The sequence below is a fragment of the Chiloscyllium punctatum genome, chromosome 40 (genome assembly GCF_047496795.1).
Source record: "Chiloscyllium punctatum isolate Juve2018m chromosome 40, sChiPun1.3, whole genome shotgun sequence".
Taxonomy (NCBI): domain Eukaryota; kingdom Metazoa; phylum Chordata; class Chondrichthyes; order Orectolobiformes; family Hemiscylliidae; genus Chiloscyllium; species Chiloscyllium punctatum.
This window is the reverse complement of record NC_092778.1, coordinates 5,716,205-5,738,628: the sequence shown is the minus strand read 5'-3', so window position 1 is coordinate 5,738,628 and position 22,424 is coordinate 5,716,205. Positions and strand designations below refer to the sequence as shown.

At 43.3% G+C, this 22,424-nt stretch overlaps 1 protein-coding gene across 2 annotated transcripts in view; it reads right to left on the bottom strand.

The window, feature by feature from the left end:
- Positions 1-22,424, bottom strand: part of micall2a (mical-like 2a) — a 91,887-nt gene that overhangs the window by 50,764 nt on the left and 18,699 nt on the right. For both annotated transcript variants that reach the window (XM_072559253.1, XM_072559251.1), the window contains exons 2-3: positions 18,093-18,141; positions 1,856-1,997 (exon numbers count right to left, since the gene is read on the bottom strand). In XM_072559253.1, coding sequence (XP_072415354.1) covers positions 1,856-1,997; positions 18,093-18,141 — 191 coding nt within the window. The remainder of the gene's footprint in view (positions 1-1,855; positions 1,998-18,092; positions 18,142-22,424) is intronic.

The window sequence follows — 22,424 nt, the reverse complement described above, 5'->3', positions numbered from 1 at the left end:
CTCTCGTTCTAGACTTCCCCACCCCAGGGAAACAGCCCTGTTCATTTGCCCTACTCAAGCCCCTCATGATTTTATAAACCTCTATAAGGTCACCCTCAGCCTCCAACACTCCAGGGAAAACAGCCCCAGCCTATTCAACCCCTCCCCTACAGCTCAACCCTCCAGCTCCAGCAACATTCCTGCAAGACTCCTCTGTAACCCCTCCAGACCCACAATGTCTCTCCAATAGGAAGGAGACCAGAACTGCACGCACTACTCCAAAAGTATTACTAACCAACGTCCTGTACAGCCCCAGAATGACCTCCCAACTCCTACACTCAATGCTCCACCAATAAAGGAGAGCATATCAAACGCCTTCTTCACTATCTTATCTATCTGTGACTCTATTTTCAAGGAACTATGAACCTGCACTCCAAGATCTCTGTTTAGCAACACTGCCCAAGACCTGACCATTAAATAGTCCTGTTCTGATTTGCTTTTCCAAAATGCAGCACCTTGCATTTATCTAAATTAAACTCCATCTGCCACTCCTCAGCCCATTGGCCCAGAGGTCAAGCTCTTGGAGAGTTATCAGGGATGGAGCAGAAAAGGAGGAACAAAACCATAGAGAAAGTTAAAAAAAACAAATTAAGGATTTTAAAATCAAGCTGTTGCTGTAACAGGGAGTTAATGAATGCCAGTGAACACAAGAAATAGGAAACTGAGGATTGAAACCATTTTGCCAATTGTTTCTTGCTTGGCCGAAGACAGAGTTAAAAAGGAACACCCCTAATTCCCATCAAAGCAGCTGGCTTCCTGTGAACAAAATGGGAGATGACCTCAAGCTGGCTGACTTAGAGCCATAGAGATGTACAGCATGGAAACAGACCCTTAGGTCCAACCCGTCCATGCCAACCAGATCCCAACCCAATCTAGTCCCACCTGCCAGCACCCGGCTCATATCCCTCCAAACCATTCCTATTCATATACCAGTCCAGATGCCTCTTAAATATTGCAATTGTACTAGCCTCCATCACTTCCTCTGGCAGCTCATTCCATATACGTACCACCCTCTGCATGAAAAAGTTGCCCCTTAGGTCTCTTTAATATCTTTCCCCTCTCAGCCCAAATCTATGCCCTCTAGTTCTGGACTCCCTGACCCCAGGGAAAAGACTTTGTCTATTTATCCTATCCACGCCCTTCATGATTTAAAAAACCCTTATAAGGTCATCCCTCAGCCTCCGATGCTCAAGGTAAAACAGCCCTAGCCTATTCAACCTTTCCAACCCTGGCAACATCCTTGTAAATCTTTTCTGAACCCTTTCAAATTTCACAACATCTTTCCAATAGGAAGGAGACTAGAGCTGCACGCAATAATCTAACTGTGGCCTAACCAAAGTCCTGTACAGCCGCAACATGACCTCCCAACTCCTGTACTCAATACTCTGACCAATAAACAATAGCATACCAAATGCCTTCTTCACTATCCTATCTACCTGCGATTCCACTTTCAAGGAAGTATGAATCTGCACTCCAAGGTCTCTTTGTTCAGTAACACTCCCTAGGACCTTACCATTAAGTGTATAAGTCCTGCTAAGATTTGTTTTCTCAAAATGCAGCACCTCACATTTATCTAAATTAAACTCCATCTGCCACTTCTCAGCCCACTGGCCCACCTGATCAAGATCCTGCTATAATCTGAGGTAACCTTCTTCGCTGTCCACCGCACCTCTAATTTTGGTGTCATCTGCAAACTTACTAACTGGCTTGGACTGGAGGGACTCGCACCCCCATCCTCTTGCCCCACAGCCCCTGTACAATTTAAACAGCTTCAATCCATCACGTCGGATATGTTATCACACAGGAGGTTACTCACTTGGTGATCGGCCTGTGAAATAGTTGTAATACTGCGAGACATAGGTCAGGATGCTCAGTCGGTCTGGGACTCTCAGTGCCACCATGTCCTCTGCATCCAGCAGCGCTGGGATTCCCAGCTGCTCCTCTGCCACCTGGAATGCCTGAAACCGAGAGCGAGAGTTCAGGAGACAGTTTTCACCAAGTCTGCCTCCGAATCGGTGAGAGCTGCAGCAAGTAGCGTGATCTTTCAGAACTGTTTCGTTTTGAAACCTTAGCAGCAATGCAGTTGCCGAAAGAAAAAATAAATAAAGCTGCCCAGCAAACACCTTAAATCCAGAGTACACTCAAGCAGGTTGAGGTGGGAGAAAGAGATTCTTATGAAATGAGAAGGAAGTGCTGATTTAGATTACTTACAGTTGGAACAGGCCCTTCGGCCCAACAAGTTCACACCAACCCTCCGAAGAGCAACCCACACCCCTACGTTTACCCCTTCACCTAACACTACGGGCAATTTAGTATGGCCAATTCACCTAACCTGCACATTTTTGGACTGTGGGAGGAAACCAGAGTACCCAGAGGAAACCCACGCAGACACAGGGAGAATGCACAAACTCCACGCAGACAGTTGCCTGAGGCAGGAATTGAACCTGGGTCTCTGGCGCTGTGAGGCAGCGATGCTAACCACTGAGGTAAAAACAATGACTGCAGATGCTGGAAAGCAAATACTGGATTAGTGGTGCTGGAAGAGCACAGCACTTCAGGCAGCATCCAACGAGCAGCGAAATCGACGTTTCGGGCAAAAGCCCTTCATCAGGAGGGCTTTTGCCCGAAACGTCGATTTCGCTGCTCGTTGGATGCTGCCTGAACTGCTGTGCTCTTCCAGCACCACTAATCCAGTAAATGCTAACCACTGTGCCATTGTGCCACCCGTGCTCTTCTAAAAAAAAATCAGCTGTCAGCTGTGACACAGTGCATTCTCCTGTCAGGGTCAGAAACAACAGGATTGAATTTTCCCAGCCTCATGAAGGTAAGGGAGCTGAGGGAGCAGTGCTAAGAAACACAGGGATGTTGAAAATGTGAGCAGAAGGCCATTCGACCCCTCGAGACCACTCTTCCATTTATTCTGATCATGGCCAGACATCTAGCTCAATACCCCAATCCTGCTCTCCCTACATACCCCACGAACCTTCTGGGTGCATTGCCCTGCCCAGGAAGTCTCTCAGAGACAGGCAAGGTGTGGACCTTCTGCCCCATGATGGAGATGGACCATGGACCACAAATGAGGGCTCCCAGTTACAGGCACTTTTATTCACTGGCAGAGCAGGTCTTACTCAAATCTGAGGGAGCCATCACTAGTAAGAGGCTTCGTTCCAGTAGTTAACACTAACCCTATCGCAGGCAATGCTGACACCGGGGATGGGGTATAGCAGGAGCCAGGGTGGGGTGGGGGGGTTTGCCTCCACTGAAAGTCTCATCTCTAAACTTGAATTGTAATCCTGTCCTCAAGGTTTCCTACCTTCCTCGGCAGCACTCTTCGCTCTGGTGGAGCTGCCCAGAGTCTTCAGCTGCCAGTCCTCTGGGTGGACTACAAGAATCGTGTGCCAGTCACCATCCTTAACCGAACAGTAAATGCGAAAGTGGCGATTAGGAGACAGTCTCCAGGAAAATAACTTCCCGAATCTGGCTCCCAGCAAGGACAGCTTCGGGCCATCCTTTGGTGAGAACCCAAAGCCTCTGGGCAATTCCTGCCTTCAAGCAGCAGAAATCAAGACTTGACATTCCACAAGGGAGGTGCTGCACTGTCAGAGGTACTGATTTTGAGGTTAGATGGTAGTTTTGTTTTATGAAACCAAGTACCTCTCACAAAAGGCAGTGATCCTGTTATCCAGGCTAACATTTATCCCTCAACCAAATGCAGATAAAAAGATAATCTCCTTATTATCGCATTCAGATTGTTGGGAGTTTTCTGTGTTCAAATTGATTGTCAGATCTCCTACATTACAACAGCTCAGAGAAAGTGAGGCCTGCGATGCTGGAGAGTCAAGAGTTGAAAGGTGTGGCGCTGGAAAAGCACAACAGGTCAGGCAGCATCTGAGGAACGGGAAAGTCAATGTTTCAGGCATAAGCCCTTCATCAAGAATGTGGAAGAGGAAGGGGACTGGGAAATAAATAACCCCCTTCCCCCTCCTCATTCCTGATGAAGGGCTTATGCCCAAAACGTCAACTTTTCTGTTCCTCTGATGCTACCTGACCTGCTATGCTTTTCCAGCGCCACACCTTTCAACTTTACATCACAACAGGAACTAACTAAGTTTCAAAAATACACTATGAGCTGAAAAGTGTTTTGATATAATTTAAAGTCCTGTTGTAAAAGGAAGGAAACACCATAAATTAAAATGAAATGTTCTTCCATTACACAAAAAAGGCACCAGCTTCCACTTAAAGAGGTTAACAAAATGTTCAAGAAGACATGAAGCTGAAGGCATCCAGTGGTAAAGTATCAGACACATTATTGCCATTGATCTCCAATCACTAACATAGCTGCTGCAGTCAGTTACGGGAAATAAATATTGAAAATGCACAACAAATCAGTCAACAGCTGGGGAGGAACAAGAGGAGAATGCATCACACTAGTTCTCCAATCAGAAATGGGTCAGCTTTCTTCCATTACCACCTCCCAGATCCCTCTGCAAAACTCATTTGAGGAGTAGAGGTGAGAGAACTCTGCTGTGGGAGTTTGAAGGGCAGAGGTTCACTATCAATGACAGACACAGCTACACTGCTGGGTGAGTGGGGCACCATGTGGGTGAGTGGATATAAATGGCCACTCGGCTCTTGCTGAGGACCGTAATGGAAATAACAGCCTGGGAATACTAGATACTGCAAGACCTTGATTGACACTCCAGCGTTCCTCCACCAGAACACCCTGGAATAAAATACTTCACCCAGCAACCGCCCTCCCCAACCCTTGAACCACCTCCTTCCCAGCATCCCTTTGCAGACTACCACCTTCCCAGCAACCCCCAGTGAAGTACACCTGTCCCCAGCACACCTCATGAACTACCCACTCACCAAGTGGAATACCCAATCCCCAGCATCCGCAGTGAAACAACCCCTCCCCAGTGAAATGCCCCTCCCTTGGCACAGTGGTGAAGAGCTCTGAGAGTTCACACACCCTCCCCTCAGTATCCCAAAGTGCACCCTCCATCCCAGTTGATGGCCAATTAACGAACTGACCTTGGATCAGGGACCTGACTTCCTGCTTCGTAGCGTTCCTGGCAGGCAGCATATTCTTCACCTGAGTCACTGAACCATCACAGTCGAAGGTTCATTGGCCAAAATCAAGTGATGTTTAAGCATACCAATTTATGTTCCCTATTATATTTTAACTAACGACTAAGGCAAAGAGGCCACTAACAATTACAGAGTAAAATTTCATTTCTAAATCCAAGCGAGTTATTTAAAGGTAGGAAAAAAAAAGAAAGTAATTGATTTACAAAGCTCAATTCAGAACTCTGCCAGAAGTGTTCCCTTCACACTGACAGACAGTATACACATTGAAATGTCTCCTGACTCCACAGTGACGAACTCAAGAGTAATTGTCACCTCTAGTATAGTAAAAAATTAATAACAAAATTGTACTTACTTTAATATGCAGTATAATTAATATTGTGATTATCCAGGGCGCTTTTATAATGATGTTAGAATTCTTCATTTGCCAATCACGTTGCTTAGACTTAACAAATATTTATGGAACTATAATACTCATCACTTACCAAATTTCATATATTCCCAGCATGTATTCCAGTCTAATAAATGAAAAGTTCTAATTTTTCTTCAGAAAATTTGTTTTCAAATGCTAAAAAGCTGTAATTTTGTAATCTAGAAGGACCTATATTCGTTTTTGTAGCATTAAAAACTGTATTATGAGCTGAATATGTATCAGACTATAAAATGGTAACAGTAGGAGGAGGCTATTTAATCCATTTGTCCATGCCAACTCTCTGCAAGAGTTCTTCAAATAGCCCAACTTGCCTTTTCTCTGCAATCCACAAATTTTCTTTTTGGATAGTTATTAAAATCCCTTTTGATATGTATGACACTGACTCTGCCCCCACCACAATCTGATGCAATGCATTTCCAAATATAAACTCTCACTGTGTCTTAAAGGTTTTGTTCATGTCACTTATAGTACTTTTGCCAAAACACCTTCAAATAATATCCTCTGATTTGTGATCTTCCAAACAGTTGTTCTCTCTGTCCAGACCCATCATAACTTTCAGCATCTCTCCTCAGTCTCCTTTCCGTTCTCAAAACAGACCAGCCCCAGCTTCACCATCCACCCAAGTCTCTCACTCTTGGAAGCCTTTTCTCCACTCTCTCCAATACCCCCACTCGTTTCCTAAAGTGCAGTACCCAACACAAGGGCACAATACTGCAGCTGAATCCAAACCAGTGTTTCGTAAAGGTTCCCCATAACTTCCTTGCTTTTGTCCCCTGTAACACGCGAGCTTCTCTTCTTTGTTTTTGAAGTGAATGAGGTGGTGCATTTTTCTGGAGAAGGGAATGAAGACAAAACAGTGCATTTGAGAAGACCCACACATGTGGTTTCCAGAAAGCAAAGGGATTGATGGATAGTTGAAGAAGATACATTGATTACGACACAGGCTTGTTTACATTTCTGAAAAAAAAACTTTACATTGCAGTCGTTCAAAAAATTGAATGCAGCATATCAGCGTAGGATTGGCCTGGGCGGAAGTCAGTGTTTAAGAAGTAGTCCTGACAATGATTCATTGACCCAGAGATTGTAGTCCCTGTTTAGCCAGCTCAATGAGGATCTGTACTCAGAAACTGGACAAGAGAGGGGCAAAGCTAAATGATAAAAATATGATTGGGCCAGCCTGGAGCAAGGGGAATAAGCTGCTCACTGTCAGGAATTATGAAGACAGTTATTGTAATTCAGACCAGTGAAACACAGGTCACCATATTCTCAACTTGTAGTGCTTGGAGGCAAGCCCTTGATGTTCACAAGACAAACTCCTCATGACTTTACACAGCAAGTGTCACATGGAAAAAAGACCACCTTCGATTCCTGAGGATCCCGTTACTTTGGGGTCTAGGTTCCACCCACACATCCAGGTGATGATCTTCTCAAAAATACGTGACCTTTAGGCCAAGTCTGTGCAGTCTCAGTTAAATCACTCACTTACTCAGAATGCCCTAGCGATGTGATGAAATTATAACAGTGGTCATGCCCAGGTTGTAACATGTTAATTCCAGATTGAAGACAAGTTAGTTCCTTTCAGGTAAGTCAAAAGTAATCTACCTTATGAACTGAGGGGCAAGGATAGATGGCCTGCCCTGAGACTTCACTCTCCATTGTGGAGACTTGATCAAAGTCTTGCAGAACTATGCTGGAATTGGAGTAACATTTTTCCTCTAGATTCGATAAAACAGGACTCCAGCTAAAAGCCACGGAAGTCAGAAGGCCAGGGGAAAGTAAAGCAACATTTTTCCAAAGGGATAGCATTCCCCAAGTGTCAAATTTCCAAACCGGTGCTTATTTCACCCTTGGTTGTTTGCAAGCTGTAACTATCAGAGTTTCCACATCCTATCTCCATATCCGACAATTCAAGAAGGAACATGGTGTCATGGGCAAGGCCAACATTTGTTGCCATCCCTAAAGAATCCCTTGAAACTGAGTGGCTTGCTCGGCCATTTCAGAAAGCAGTTAAGATTGTGACTTTGGAGTCACATGTGACCCAGAATAGCTAGGGATGGGAGATCTTCTTCTTTAAAGGTTGTTAAGTGCGTTAGGTGGTTTCTTCAACAATCACCGACAGTTGTTACAGTCACCATCACTGAGATGAGCCAATAATTCTAAATATTAATTCAGTGTAATTAGAAAATTGGGGGAATCCACGTCCCAAAGCATTAGTCTGGGCTTCTGGATCATTAGTATAATGATGCTATCACTTGCCACCATTTCCCTATCCAAAGGGTTTGTGATTGGACTCATTCCTGACCCTAAAATCTCTCCCAATCTTCCCCTGTATTAGAAAATTAAACCTCAAAATTCTGGACATGCCTGAATTAAGTGCCCTTCTTGCAGTTTATTCTGTTCCTTTCCCAATGCTCTCAATTAACCTTAACCATTCAAATAGCAGAGGTGGATAAGGACAAGGGCCTAGGAGCAGAGAATTGTGCTGATAGGGTTAAGGAGGGTGGGAGGGATTCATCTGTAGCATTGCTCCCCTGTGTGAAATAGTTGGCAAAATGGCCTTTTTCTATGCCGTATAATATATGTAATTTAGGATGTAGGTTTGCTCACTGAGCTGTAGATTTGACATCCAGACATTTCATTACCTGGCTAGGTAACATCATCAGTGGTGACCTCCAAGTGAAGCGAAGCTGTTGTCTCCTGCTTTCTATTTATAAGTTTGTCCTGGATGGGGTTTGTAGTGATGTCAATCCTGTTCGTTTTCCTGAGGGGTTGATAGATGGTATTTAGTTTTTGTGTTTGTTTATGGCGTTGTGGTTGGAATGCCAGGCATCTAGGAATTCTCTGGCATGTCTTTGCTTAGCCTGTCCCAGGATAGATGTGTTATCCCAGTCGAAATGGTGTTTTTTTTCATCGGTGTGTAGTGCTACGAGGGAGAGAGGGTCGTGTCTTTTTGTGGCTAGCTGGTGTTCATGTTTCCTGGTGGCTAACTTTCTTCCTGTATGTCCTACGTAGCGTTTGTGGCAGTCCTTGCATGGAACTTTGTAGATGACGTTTGTTTTGCCTTTATATGTAATTCTAGATGACCACAATTCATTATCAGTATTCTCCATAACTGTGACGATGGAATGTTATCATTAAAAACCCTCCTGCAGCCTTTGACAAAGTTGACCACACCTTCTTCCTCCAAATCTTGTTCCCTGGGTTGTTTTGGGCATGCGGAGAAGTGAATGAGAAATGGCATTGGCTTTTGAGTTCAAGCGCTCAACTTGTACAATTTCCCTCACGTTGTGCAACAGCAGTGACCTTGTACTGGCATCTGACAAGATCAGAAGTTAAAACTTGCTGTTCAAAGGCGGTTACGAAGTTTACTTTCAGTTTCAAGAAAGCTCTGCACTTTCCATTTGCAGGCTCTGTACGTGGCTGAATTCATCTACTTCAATCTATCAGCTCAAGATCATTGTTCACTAATCTGGTACAAATAAAGGAATTAGAAAAGTGGAGAATGAACCAGGTATCTGAAGTTTTCTTGATGAGCACTGGAATTATCAAAAGCGTTTGATATGTGGTGTTCATTAATGCAAAATGCAGCACTTTCTGTTTCAGGTGTTCAGTGTCAGCAAACACTCCTGAGTCAATGCTGATTGTAATCAGTCATAAGGTGGAATGCAAATGGATTAACATGCCTAGGAATCATGTTATAAAACACACAATTTCTTTCCTTAAGTCAACTTCCTTATATAATTCTTCATGTAATTAACCATTCACTTTACTAGTTCACATTCAGAATAGAGGGAACTGCCCCTTTTATTAGGTGCCTCAAAGTTAAGAGGATTGTAGGATGTGTGATTCACAACAGGAGAGATTGTGAAACCCCACAGTGCTGTGCAAAGCTGAAACACCCATAAACAGTGGAGAATAAATATTCTGCAGAAGTGCCTATTGGCATTTTGTTTGGGGCACTGATGACACTTCACATTGCAGTTTGTGGGATCTTGCTGTGTTCTTGTAGAGTTTCCTACATTGCTGTCGTGACTCTACTTCAAAAAACCTTCATAAATGCCTTAAACATTCACCCCCTCCACCACCAACATAGAGTGGCAGCAATGTGTACCATCTACAAAATGAACTCTGGTCACTTGGAAACTCCTTTGGCAGCAGCTTCCAAACCTTTAATCTCCACCTCAAAGGATAAGGCAGCAGATCTATGTACAACCACCCTCTGCGAGTTTCCCTCCAGGTCACACAACCTCTGAACTTGAAACTCTATTGCTGTTCCTTCACTGATGCCCGGTTAAAATCCTGGGACTCCCTTCCTAACAGCATGGTGCACACACTGCACAGACTACAACGGTTCAAGGCAGCAACTCGCTGCTAATTTCAAAAGCTGTTAGGGTTAGGCAATAACTGCAATGCTCAAATTACATGAGCAAAGAAAAATATCTGGTTACAAAGCCTTATGAAAGGCACTATAACACACAGTACATTTTCTCTGTTAAAACGGGTGGCTTTCACTGAATTAGCATCACCAATGTTCATGTTGAATGGGGTCAGACTCAACAGGCTGAACAGCCTACTCATGTTCCTATGTCCCTAAAGCCCAGCATCGTAACGGCTGGACTGCATCCACTAACCCTGGTCAGAAGATCAAGCGAGAAGAAAAGAATTTCAAAAAGTTAGGACCAACAGGCTTACACTGAAATGCTGACTGCCTGCGAAAAAAATGTCTCAAAATTAGAACGAGGCTATTAAGGGACAGTGTATTAGGAAACACTTCCTCACATAAAAGATGTTAAAATCTAAAACTTTCTTCACTAAAAGAAAGCCACAACCTTTAAGGAATATGCAACCAAGACTGGTAGATAGATATTATCTGATTAACTGCCAAAACCAATTCAAGGAGCTGAGACTTGAAGCTAAGTTTCATTATACACGATCCAGAATATGAAAGGTACATTTGAGAGTTACTTTGTTCTCTGTGGGCTTTGTGGGCAGCACGGTGGCACAGTGGTTAGCACTGCTGCCTCACAGCACCTGAGACCTGGGTTCAATTCCCACCTCAGGCGACTGACTGTGTGGAGTTTGCACGTTCTCCCCGTGTCTGCGTGGGTTTCCTCCGGGTGCTCCGGTTTCCTCCCACCGTCCAAAGATGTGCAGGTTAGGGTGAATTGGCCATGCTAAATTGCCCGTAGTGTTAGGTAAGGGGTAAATGTAGGGGTATGGGTGGGTTGCGCTTCGGCGGGTCGGTGTGGACTTGTTGGGCCGAAGGGCCTGTTTCCACACTGTAACGTAATCTAATCTAATCTACACAGTTACTGAGGGTCTACAGTTACTGCCTTGCAATAAACGAGCAAAGCTTCTGTTTTGTGTGTTGGTTGAAGGATCAGCGTGAGGCAGGGCACCAGGGAGAACTCCTTTGCTTATCTTCAACATAGTGCTTCGGGATCTTTGACATCTACCTGAGAGGTCTTGGCCATAAGACAGCACATCCAGTGCTGCAGCATTCCCCAGTCTGCAAGAGCTAACTTGGAATTGTGCTCAATTCTCCAGAGGGTAACTTGAACTCACTACTTTCTGACTATGAGGTGAGAGGGTTAACCACAGAGCCACAGAATTAGGTCACTATTGCAACAATGCCCAGAGCACAAAGTGTAATGATCTGGCACTGTCCCGAGCCGATATGTGTGACTAAGAACACAGAAGGAGACATTTGAGAGGATGGATTTTGCACACTAGGTTTTGTTTTGTTACCAAGGCAGGTAGATCTAATCAGGAAATTTCACACCTTCGCAGATTCGCTTTGATCTAAAAGACCTGATTGGACCCAATGTTTATTCCAGGGAAGTGCGGGCACGATACAGTCAAGCCTGCTGACTCTAGAAGCAGATCCTGTATGGACCACGGGGGATGGGCAAGTGCCAAGGTGGACTATTTTGAAGGCCTGCATCAGTTTTCTGGGTCTTCATCCTGGTTATTTTAAACCTTGGCAATGCCTCTCCCCCTCACCCCCTTCAACTCTTCACCCGGACCTTATGTGCCTCATATCTCCCCCATGTGCTCGTTGTCTATACGACTTTAGCAAGACCATAGACAAGGTTCCACATGGTAGACTGGTTAGTAAAACTAAAACATGGGAGTCAGGCAGAGCTTGCCAACTGGATACAAAATTGGCTTGATGGTAGGAAACAGAGCACGGTGCTGGACGGTGGTTTTTCAGACTGGAGGCCTGTGACCAGCGGTGTTCCGCAGGGATCAGGGATGGATCCACTTTTGTTTGTCATTTACATAAATAATTTGGATGAGATTGTCGGACGCATGGTTAGTAAATTTGCGGACAATACCAAAACTGGTGGTACAGTACACAGTGAAGAAGGTTATCTAAGACTCCAGAGGGATGTTCATCAATTGGGCCAATAGGCTGAGGAGTGACAGACGGAGTTTAATTTAGATAAATGTGAGATAATGCACTTTGGTAAAAGAAGCCAGGGCAAGACTTAGACAATTAATGGTAAGGCTCTGGATAGTTTTGTCAAACAGAGAGATCCAGGGGTTCAGGTATATAATTCTGCAAAATTTGCATCACAGGTAGATTAGATTACTTACAGTGCAGAAACAGGCCCTTCAGCCCAACATGTCCACACCGATCCTCTGAAGAGCAACCCACCCAGACCCATTCCCCTACATTTACCCCTTCACCTAACACTACAGGCAATTTAGCATGGCCAATTCACCTAACCTGCACATTTTTGGACTGTGGAAGGAAACCGGAGCACCTGGAGGAAACCCACGCAAACACGGGGAGAATGTGCAAACTCCACACAGACAGTTGCCTGAGGCGGGAATTGAACCTAGGTCTCTGGCACTGTGAAGCAGATGGCATTAGCACATTTGGCTTCATTCCTCAAACTTAGAGTATTGAAGTTCAGACGTCATGTCACAGGACATTGGTGAGACCACTTTTGGAATACTGTGTGCAAATCTGGTTGCCCTGCTATAACAAGGCTATTAATAAATTGGAGAGGATTCAGAAAAGATTTACCAGGACATTGCCAGGACTGAGGGTCATGGATAAGGGGAATAACAAAGATCTTTTCCCTGAAGTAGGAGAGTTCAAAACTAGAGGACATAATTTTAAGGTGAAAGGAGAAAGATTTAAAAGGGACCTGAGGGGTAACTTTTTCACACAGAAGGTGGTTTATAAGTTGGAATGAACTGCCGGAGGAAGTGGTAGATGCCGAAACAGTTACAATATTTAAACGACATTTGGATAGGTACATGAATAGTAAAAGTTTAGATGGATGTAGGCCAAGCACAGGCAAGTGGGACTAGTTTAGTTTGGCAAACCAGGTTGGACCGAAGGGTCTGTTTCCATGCTTTATGACTCTTTATGACACTATAACATTTCCAACCATACATCTTCACAAAAAGGCAGAGTTGTTGGGAAAGAGCAGGGCTAGCTCTTTCAAAACTGAGCTGAAATCCCTACTTCTCTGCTGCAAGATGTTTGATTTTAAAATCTTCTTGGACCTATTTGCTTCCAAGACCACCCTTGACTTGTCCCATGAGGTAAATGGGCCTCAGACTCCCCTGGTGTGTTTTTGCACGCTCCACTTGTGAGCAGCAACTCCTACCAAACAAATCCCGTACGGGAGCAAACCAATGAGCTGTTTATACCCTAATTCACTTTACAGAGCTGAATTAAACCAAAATAGAGCATTATGTATTTTTTTTTCAAAACAGGAATTCATTTTTCTTTATTTTAGCTCAAATTCCTGGTGCTTAAAATCATCTTCAAAGCTGGAGCCAAGGGCAGTGATATCCTTCCTGTGCTGAGGTGACTGGAAAAGCACACTGTAGTCCAAATAGGATCAGGAAAGCTATCAGACAGCTGCTTTTCATTTACTTACTGAGCAGTCACATCAATAAAACTGTAAAAGGGATTGAAAACAAAAGTTCAACCCACAGTTGTGCAATAAAGCAATCAGGAAAAGTATCTGTCAAACAGGTTGTCATGCATTTTCACAAAGATATGGATTCTGCTTGAATAGAGCATTAACTCCCAGCACACAAAGAGCATCGCCTGAAACTTTCCAAAATATATCTGCCACACGGGTGGAGTGAACATACAAACAGGCAGATTCAGAACAAAAGCAGGCATGCTAATCAGATGGGTTGAACGGTAGAAAATAGAATTTACCCCTGAAAAGTGTAAAGTGATGCGTTTTGGGAGGACTAGCATGGCAAGGGAGTGCACAATGAACAGGAGGACCATAGGAAGTACAGAGGATCACAGAGACCTTGGTGTGAATGTCCACAAATCATTGATGGTGAGTGAGGTGGTGAAGAAGGTATATGGGATACTTGCCTTTATTAATCAATGCATTGAATACAAAAGCCATGAGACTAATGCTGGAGCTGTATATAAAATTAGTTAGACCACAACTGGAGAATTGTGTGCAGTTCTGGTCAGCACACTACAGGAAGAACATGATTACACGAGGGACGGTGCAGAGGAGATTCATCGGGATGATTCTGGGGAATCTGACTGTGGTGTTCAAAATTATAAGGGGCAGAGACAGAATAGATAGGAAGATACATTCGCCTGTAGGAGTGGGATCAATATTTAGGATGCATAGTTTTAAGGCAAAGGACAGGTACTTTGGAGGAGCTTTAAGAAAGAATCCTTTCACCAAAGAGTGGTGGATGTTTGGAACACAGGGCCTAAAGGATAGTAGAGGTGGGACTATCATAATATTTAATAAGCATTTAGATGATCATTTGAAGTGCCATAACATACAAGGCTGGAGAAAAGCCGATAGATGTTAGACGATTGATGTGGATATGATGGGCTGAAGGGTCTCTTTCCATGCTATAGGATTGTATGATTCTATGCCTCCAAGTAGGCCATTTGTACCTCAAGTCGGCTTCACCAATCAATAAGACCATGGCAGATCGGTTTCAGCTCCAAATTCCACATTCCCTTCTTTTCATGATAACCTCTGCCTAACAAGAGCCCATCCAACTCTACTTTCAAAGTATTCAATAACCCCACCTCCAGTGTTTTCTGGGACAGATTGTTACAAGTCACACATTCCTCTTCTCTGTCCTAAAAGGCAACATCAAATGTTTAAACTGCCTTTCCTAGTTCATGCACAAAAATAAAAATCCTTTCCACATTCACCATGTCAAGGCCATTGTGAATCACATAAGCTTAAATCTAAACACCCCTCAGTCTTCTGAACTCTAGTGAAAAGCCTGTACAATCTTTCCTGACAAGACAACGTGGTCAAGTCTGGCATCAACCTAATAAACATCTTCTGAACCACCACCACCAGCATCAAAGCATTTACATCATTCCTTAAATAAAGAGACCACAACTGTACAAAATATTCAAGACATAGTTATACAAGGCACTGGTGAGACCAAAACGTAACGTTCCTTATGTTTATCTTTTTTCTCTCATAATAAAGGCTAGTACATAGAACCTACAACACAGGAATGTGCTCTCCAGCCCACCATGTCTGTGCCAACCATGATGCCATTCTAAATTACTTCACCTTCCCACACATGGTTCATATCCCTCTCCCTGTCTCTCCATGCGTCTGTCCTAAACACTTCTACCACCTCCCCGGCAGCACATTCCAGTGATTCCTAATGACAGGCTTTTGCCTGAAACGTCAATTCTCCTGCTTCTCAGATGCTGCCCGACCTGCTGTGCTTTTCCTGCACCACACTCCCGGCTCTAATCTCTAGTATCTGCAGTCCTCACTTTCTCCGAGCGCATCCCTCTGAGTAAAAAACTTGCCTCACACATCTCCTTTAAATTTTTCTCCTCTCACCTTAAACCAATGCACCTTGGGGAAAAGACTTCAACCATTCACCCTATCAATGCCTTTCATTATTTTATATACCTCAGTCAGTTTGCCCCTCAGCCTCCAAAGCTCTTGTGAAAACAATCCAGTTTCTCCGTACAGCTAATACTAGGTGGGCAAAAGTGAAAGATCTTGTAAGGTGGCAGTTTGATGGTGGTATAATGGTGAGCATGGCTGTCTTCCAAGCAGTTGGTATAGGTTCAGTTCTCAGCCATCGCACAGTGGCACCTTTTAAGCGATTTTCAATGGAAAAGCCCGAGATGAAGTCAATGAGATCCATCTATCAGAGGTTTTCCAAATGCTTTAAGTTAGCACTGCTGCCTCACAGCGTCGGGGACCCAGGTTTGATTCCCACTTCAGGCAACTGTCCGTGTGGAGTTTGCACATTCTCCCCGTATCTGTATGGGTTTCCTCCGGGTGCTCCGGTTTCCTCCCACATTCCAAAAGATGTGCAGGTTAGGTGAATTGGCCATGCTAAGTTGCCTATAGGGTTAGATGCATTAGTCAGGGGACATGCAGGGAAATGAGCCCAGGTGGGTTACTTTTCGGACAGTTGTTGTGGACTTGTTGGGCCAAAGGGCCTGTTTCCACATGGTAGGGAATCTAATCTAATCTGCATTTGAGGTGAAGACAGGAAGGTGAAGTGCATCCTTTGGCAAGTACCTTGTGTGTATTGGGGTACCCATAAGATGATGTCCCACCTTGATGTCTCCCCACCTGGTCTCCAAAATCTGCCCCTTCCCTAATCCAGGATGCCTGAACTTGCCCAACCTAAAAGTCCCAGGCTCACTCGAATCCAGGATGTATTACTCTCTGTACTGTGGGACTGAAGGGCAGGAGCCCCACTCTCTGCTCATTCAGACATTGGCAGTGAGTCGCTGGTTAGTTCACAACCGACTTCCTAAGAGGGGCATTTGGGATTGAGAGAGGGGAATCAAGAAATCCATGTTCCTGTCTTGTGAAATCCAGGCCTCAATTTATAAACCTCATTCATAACTTATTTAATCACAAACAGCTCAAAGTTCTTCACAAAAGAAAATTACTGCTTTTGAAAATGCAATATTTTACAAATTAAATCTTTGTTAAAAATCCTATCTATTCCCCCTGCATATCTTCAAAGATCCATCACCATGCCTATTGATTGAAAATACTATCTCCTAAAATCTAACTTACATGTTCCACCTTAATGAATTAACATGTTAGAAATACATTTAACATCAGCTGTTATAACATCTACATTTGAGTCATTCAAAACATAATGGGTACAATTACAACATTTAAAAGACATTAGGATAGGTACATGGATGGGAAAGATTTAGATGGATGTGGGCCAACCGCAGGCAAGTAGGACTAGTTCAGTTTGGGAAATCTGATCAGCATGGATGAGTTGGACCGAAGGGCCTGTTTCCATGCTGGGCGGAAGTGGGTACTGCAGATGTTGGAGAATAGAGTCAAGATTAGAGTAGTGCTGGAAAAGCACAGCAGGTCAGGCAGCATCCAAGGAGCAGGAAAATTGACGTTTCAGGCAAAAGCCCTTCATCAGGAATGATGCTTCATCAGGACTAATGCATCAGATTCCTGATTAAAGGCTTTTGCCCGAAACGTTGATTTTCCTGCTCCTCGGATGCTGCCTAACCTGCTGTGCTTTTCCAGCACTACTCTAATCTTGACTGTTTCCATGCTGTTGGACTCTATGACTCTGTGATGAAGGCAGTAACATAGTGTCCCACAAGATTGTTACTTCTCTGAAAAACTGCCTAGCAGTGTGAAGTTAATAATATTCAAATAATTAATCACTCATTGTTGATTAGTTTGGGTTAGTTTATTTAAGAAAGTGAGACACATTTTGTACATTATGAAGCTGGCATTACAGCTGGCTTCTTTCTGTACAGCTTGCAAACTTGAAGGCAGAGTCACAACATTGTACACACACTTTAGAATACACCCAGCTGTTCTGCCTGCTATTGTTTTTGCTCTTTCTCTGCTTTCACAGGGCTGTAATGCCTAACTTTTAACTTTATCTCTCTATTTTTCTGATTTATGCCAAAGATTTTTGTATCTAGACACCTTTGTACCCAAGATGGTGCCAGAAATAGCAACTGATTACACTTTTCGCTGTACTCATGTCTTCCTGTAATTGAGTACAAGCGAAAATAAAACCTAATTCTAATTCTAAAGGCAAGTTCTCTCAAAGGCAAGGATCACAGTCAACAAACAGCAGCTTCTGTCTGTAACCAAACCAAGGAATCAGAAGACAGTGAGTGCGTTAATACAGCTCTGCAAATGTCAGCAGCAGAAAAGTTGCAAATTTTCAAGGCTCTCCCATGAGATCGCGGGATTATAAGTGAGGATAATTTGCTATGTCCGGGATCCCACAAGTAGCAGTGCTCTAAATGCCCAGTATATCTATCTTTGGTGCTTGAGGGCAGAATGGTAGCCAGGGGTATCAGGATAACTCACTGCTCTTCTGCTAATACTATCACAGATTTTCTACATTCAACAGAACCAGCAAAGGGTTGGATTAGCATTGCATTGGAAATGTGTAAAGCCATTCTGTAAATGTTTCATTGCCATAAATTTACCCACCCAGCATCCAACATAAAACTAACCATGAAAGGGAATTTTACAAGAAGGGTTTTTATGTCTGTCAGAGTTCTACTTACCAATTTATTATTCTCATAGACATTTTCTTTCTTAAGAGAATCAAAATCTCTGCAATTTAAACAGAAAAAGAACAAACAGTTATGTTTACATATAGCCACTGACACAAGTTTAAAATATCGCCAAGTCACTTTACAGTAGTCAAATTTAAATTGCTACAAGTACAAAAGCAGTTATGTTATTGGACTAAAAACCTGGAGACACAACCTCAAAATCCCAAAATGACAGTTGAGGAATTTAAAACTTAATTAATTGAACAAAACCTGGAGTAACAATTTAATAACAGTAATAAAAAATAGCCACATTTCAGGGAAATTCAGCCCCAAGTGTCGATTTCAGGGAGTTTGTGGCATGAAGAATTTTAATACAAGTAATCGATCATGCCCCATGTTTAACTATTCTGTGTGTTCACCCACTTAGGTGCCAGCAAAAATGCGCAAGTAGAACTGGTTTAAATACATAAAAAGGAATTGTTAATGTCCAAGCTGTGGAAAGCATGAAAGACAACCTGATGCAATACCTCCGACAGGCTCAAATTAGCAGGAAATCTGTAGGCACATGTGCAAATAGAAGGTAATGCTAATAAAAGCATTCTAAGCAGGCCTGAGAGAGAAGTAGGCAAAGAGAAAGAAACAGAGAAAAGCAGAGGAAGAAACTGAGAGAGACAGACAGACAGAAACAGAGGGAGGGACAGACAGAATGAGAGAGAAACAGAGAGAAGTAACATTGATAAGGAAGGGAAAGACAGCAGCATCCAGGATAAAGATTGATTACTCTCTGACTGGGTGAAGGAGATATTACAGCTACCCAAAAACTGGAATGGACACTTCCGTTCTTTTTTTGTATGAAGGAAGATTAGAATTTGGATAATGAGACGATTATAGTATAAAGGTGCTCAACTTTTCTGAAATGGTTAAGAATTTCACCTTTTATCTAAGGCAAATCTCTCCCTTTGCCACTTGAATAAAACAATTGCAAAGCCCGTAGTCAGTCTCCAGCAATCTGTTAAGTCATGAAGATAACAGAACCCATCCACCACATTAAATGTTCACTGGCTGCTCCACCAGAAGAATGAGAACTGTGGAGCACCTACAAGATTCACTGCAGCAACTCACTAAGGCTCCTTCAACAGCACTTGCAAAACCATGGCATCTACCACCGAGAAGGACAACACCACCAGCTGTAAGCACTCACCATTCAGATTTGGAACTACACTGCTATTCCTTCATTGTCACTCCTGAGCTTCCTCTCTGACAGCACTGTGGCTGGCTCTACTCCACATTGAGTACAGTGGTTCAAAGCAGCAACTCACCACACCATCTCAAGGGCAATTAAGGCTGGAACCTTGCCAGAAGTATCCACATTCTAATTGCAAATATAAAAATGAATTTTTAAAATAAAATGAGAATAGAACAAGAGGCAAAAAGGTAAGTCTTACAAAGGAAAAGGTGGAAAAGTTTAGGGAAGGAATTTCAGGGGTTAGGACCAATCTGGCTGGAGGCAGGGTCTTCTATAACAGAATAACAAAAACCAGGGCCACGCAACAGAACCAGAAATGAGGAATGTGAAAATCTTAAAGGTTTGTACAGTTTCAGAAGATAAGAGAGGTCAGGAGGGGCAGGCCTTGAAGGGATTTGAATGCATAGTTAAGAATTCTAAATTTGTGCCATTGCTGGACTGGGATCCAATCTGAGAGAGTAGTCAGAGGAATGATAGTTAAACAGAACAGGAGGAGCAATGCAGCTTTAGAATTAAAAGTTAATACCCAGCCTCAATAAGTAATATATCAATCGCTCTTGGGTGTCTGAGCAGATAATTTTTTGAATTAACCCACATTATACAATTAGAACCATGACACACGTAAGTCAATACTGAAGTAAAACAGATTATCCTATTAAAGTGTGAAGCAGAGCATAGCAAAAATGCATCACCACCAGGCATTTTCCAGCTCCACTACATTCAACATACAGTTGACCTTCACAGAGTGTTGGTTATCCCAAATCCTCTGTGCCATTGTTTCTCCTGCTTTCCACAGATATCAGAATTACTCTGTGGAGCAAGGGGCACATGAACCAAACAGGGAGGGCACGCCCACTAAAGGACAGCATTCCAAGTTGGATACTGGAGTCAACTGCAGCTCAAAGGGTGAGTGATGACATTGCAGAAGGTAATTAACTTGTTGTTAGGTACTTTGGGACATTTTGAGGTCCTGACTGATTCTATACAAGTAGAAGATCCGTGAGAATAAACACACTTTGGCAAATGCTGGGAGATCCTTAATTCACCACCTAAAGATGTCCCCCATCACCATTAATACATTTCTCTTGATGACACTGCCTCCATCCACAACCATATATGGAAGGTCAGAATGACTAAGTGAATTAATAGTAATTGAGTTTTTACTGGGACCCTATTATTAGAAATTTCACACAGCTATCATTACACTTTACTGAAATCCGGGAGATGGAAGGGAGCCAGGGAAAGGTTGAAGGTGAAGAATCATTGATCCATGCCAGGCTCATGTACTTTTTCCTACTGCCAAGCAACAGCATGGGACACGGCATTGGTCAAAGATCAACTGGCTGCCTTCAAATGCAGAAAGGATTGCCGCATCAGATAAAGACCACAAACTGTATCCACATTCACATGCACATCCATATTTAGCACAACAGAGCAACAAAATTATCAATGAGTGACTCCCAAAGCAGTAGAACAAAGACCACAGCAGGAACTGGCCAGTGAAGGCATTCAATAGCAGGAAACATCACCTCCATCCATGACATATCGCAGGTATCCATTTACAGTAAGTTCATTGTTTTTAGCTACAATACAGCCAAAGATTGCATCATGATTGACAATTATAGCTGCACATAATCATGGTTCACCATTTCCCCTCTCAGTTTAACAAGAGGGACACAAAGGGTCTACTTACAGGAACATTTCACCATGTGTTGTTCCAGCTTAAGGATATTCTATAATTATTTTGCTAAGGGAGCAGTAAGCTTTATTTACTTACCTGCGATTTACAATTTAGAAGGGGCCAGATAGCAAGGTTATTCCAGAAGCCAAGCCTGATTATCTTCTCACGTGATGACCTTCCAACAGATAGGCACTGACTCGTGATCAGGATCAGGAAGTACCTACATTTCCACTAGTCACCTCAGTTGCTAGTGGTCAAAACCTAGTGAGAAGCCAGAGGTTTGCACTAACTTGGCTTGACCTTTCAGAGAGCAGTGAATTCAAACCCCAGGCGTGAGGTTATATTCTGGACTGAGAGGACAGTGCAGTCCTGAGGGATTGCATTAATGTCAAGAGATGTCAACTTGGATTGTGAACTTTCTAGAATTTCTTTAACGTTTCCAAGAATTAAAGACTAATCTTCAGGCTTCCACTGTAAGAAACACTTTAGCAGAGAAGACCCATTTTCTCCTTTTCACAACTATTGTTACACTTATTTTACATTTCTATCACTCCTTTACCACCATACACACTCCCTATGTCTTTTGCTGTGGGCATGCTCATAATGTGTTTCAAACTTGCTTCCCTCCTCCTCCGTCATTAGTACAAAAACCATAATTTTCCAGCTTCTTTCAGTTCTGATGATGAGTCAGACTGGACTCATATACCTATGTTCTGCCCACAAAAACGACCCTGAGCTTCCAGTTGCCTGCCACTTTAACACTCTACCCTGTTCCCTGGTCAAAATCTCTGTCTCAGGCTTGCTGCAGTGCCCCAGCGAAGCTCAGCGCTAGCTGGAAGAACAGCACCTCACTTTTTACTTGGGGACCCTCCAGACTCAACATCGAGTTCAATAATTTTAGGGCCTGAACACTCGCATGTCCTAGTGCCCTATCCCACACACCAGGCCTTGTAATCACATAGTCTGCCTATCGGAAGGATGTTGTGAAACTTGAAAGGATTCAGGAAAGATTTACAAGGATGTTGCCAGGGTTGGAGGATTTGAGCTTTCGGGAGAGGCTGAATAGGCTGGGGCTGTTTTCCCTGGAGCGTCGGAGGCTGAGGGGTGACCTTATAGAGGTTTATAAAATCATGAGGGGCATGGATAGGATAAATAGACAAGATCTTTTCCCCTGGGGTGGGGGATTCCAGAACTAGGGGGCATAGATTTAGAGTGAGAGGGGAAAGATATAAAAGGGAGTTAAGGGGCAACTTTTTCACACAGAGGGTGGTGCATGTATGGGATTAGCTGCCAGAGAAAGTGGTGGAGGAGTACAATTACAGCATTTAAAAGGTATGTGGATGGGTACATGAGTAGGAAGGGTTTAGAAGGATATGGGCCAAGTACTGGCATATGGAACTGGATTAGGTTAGGA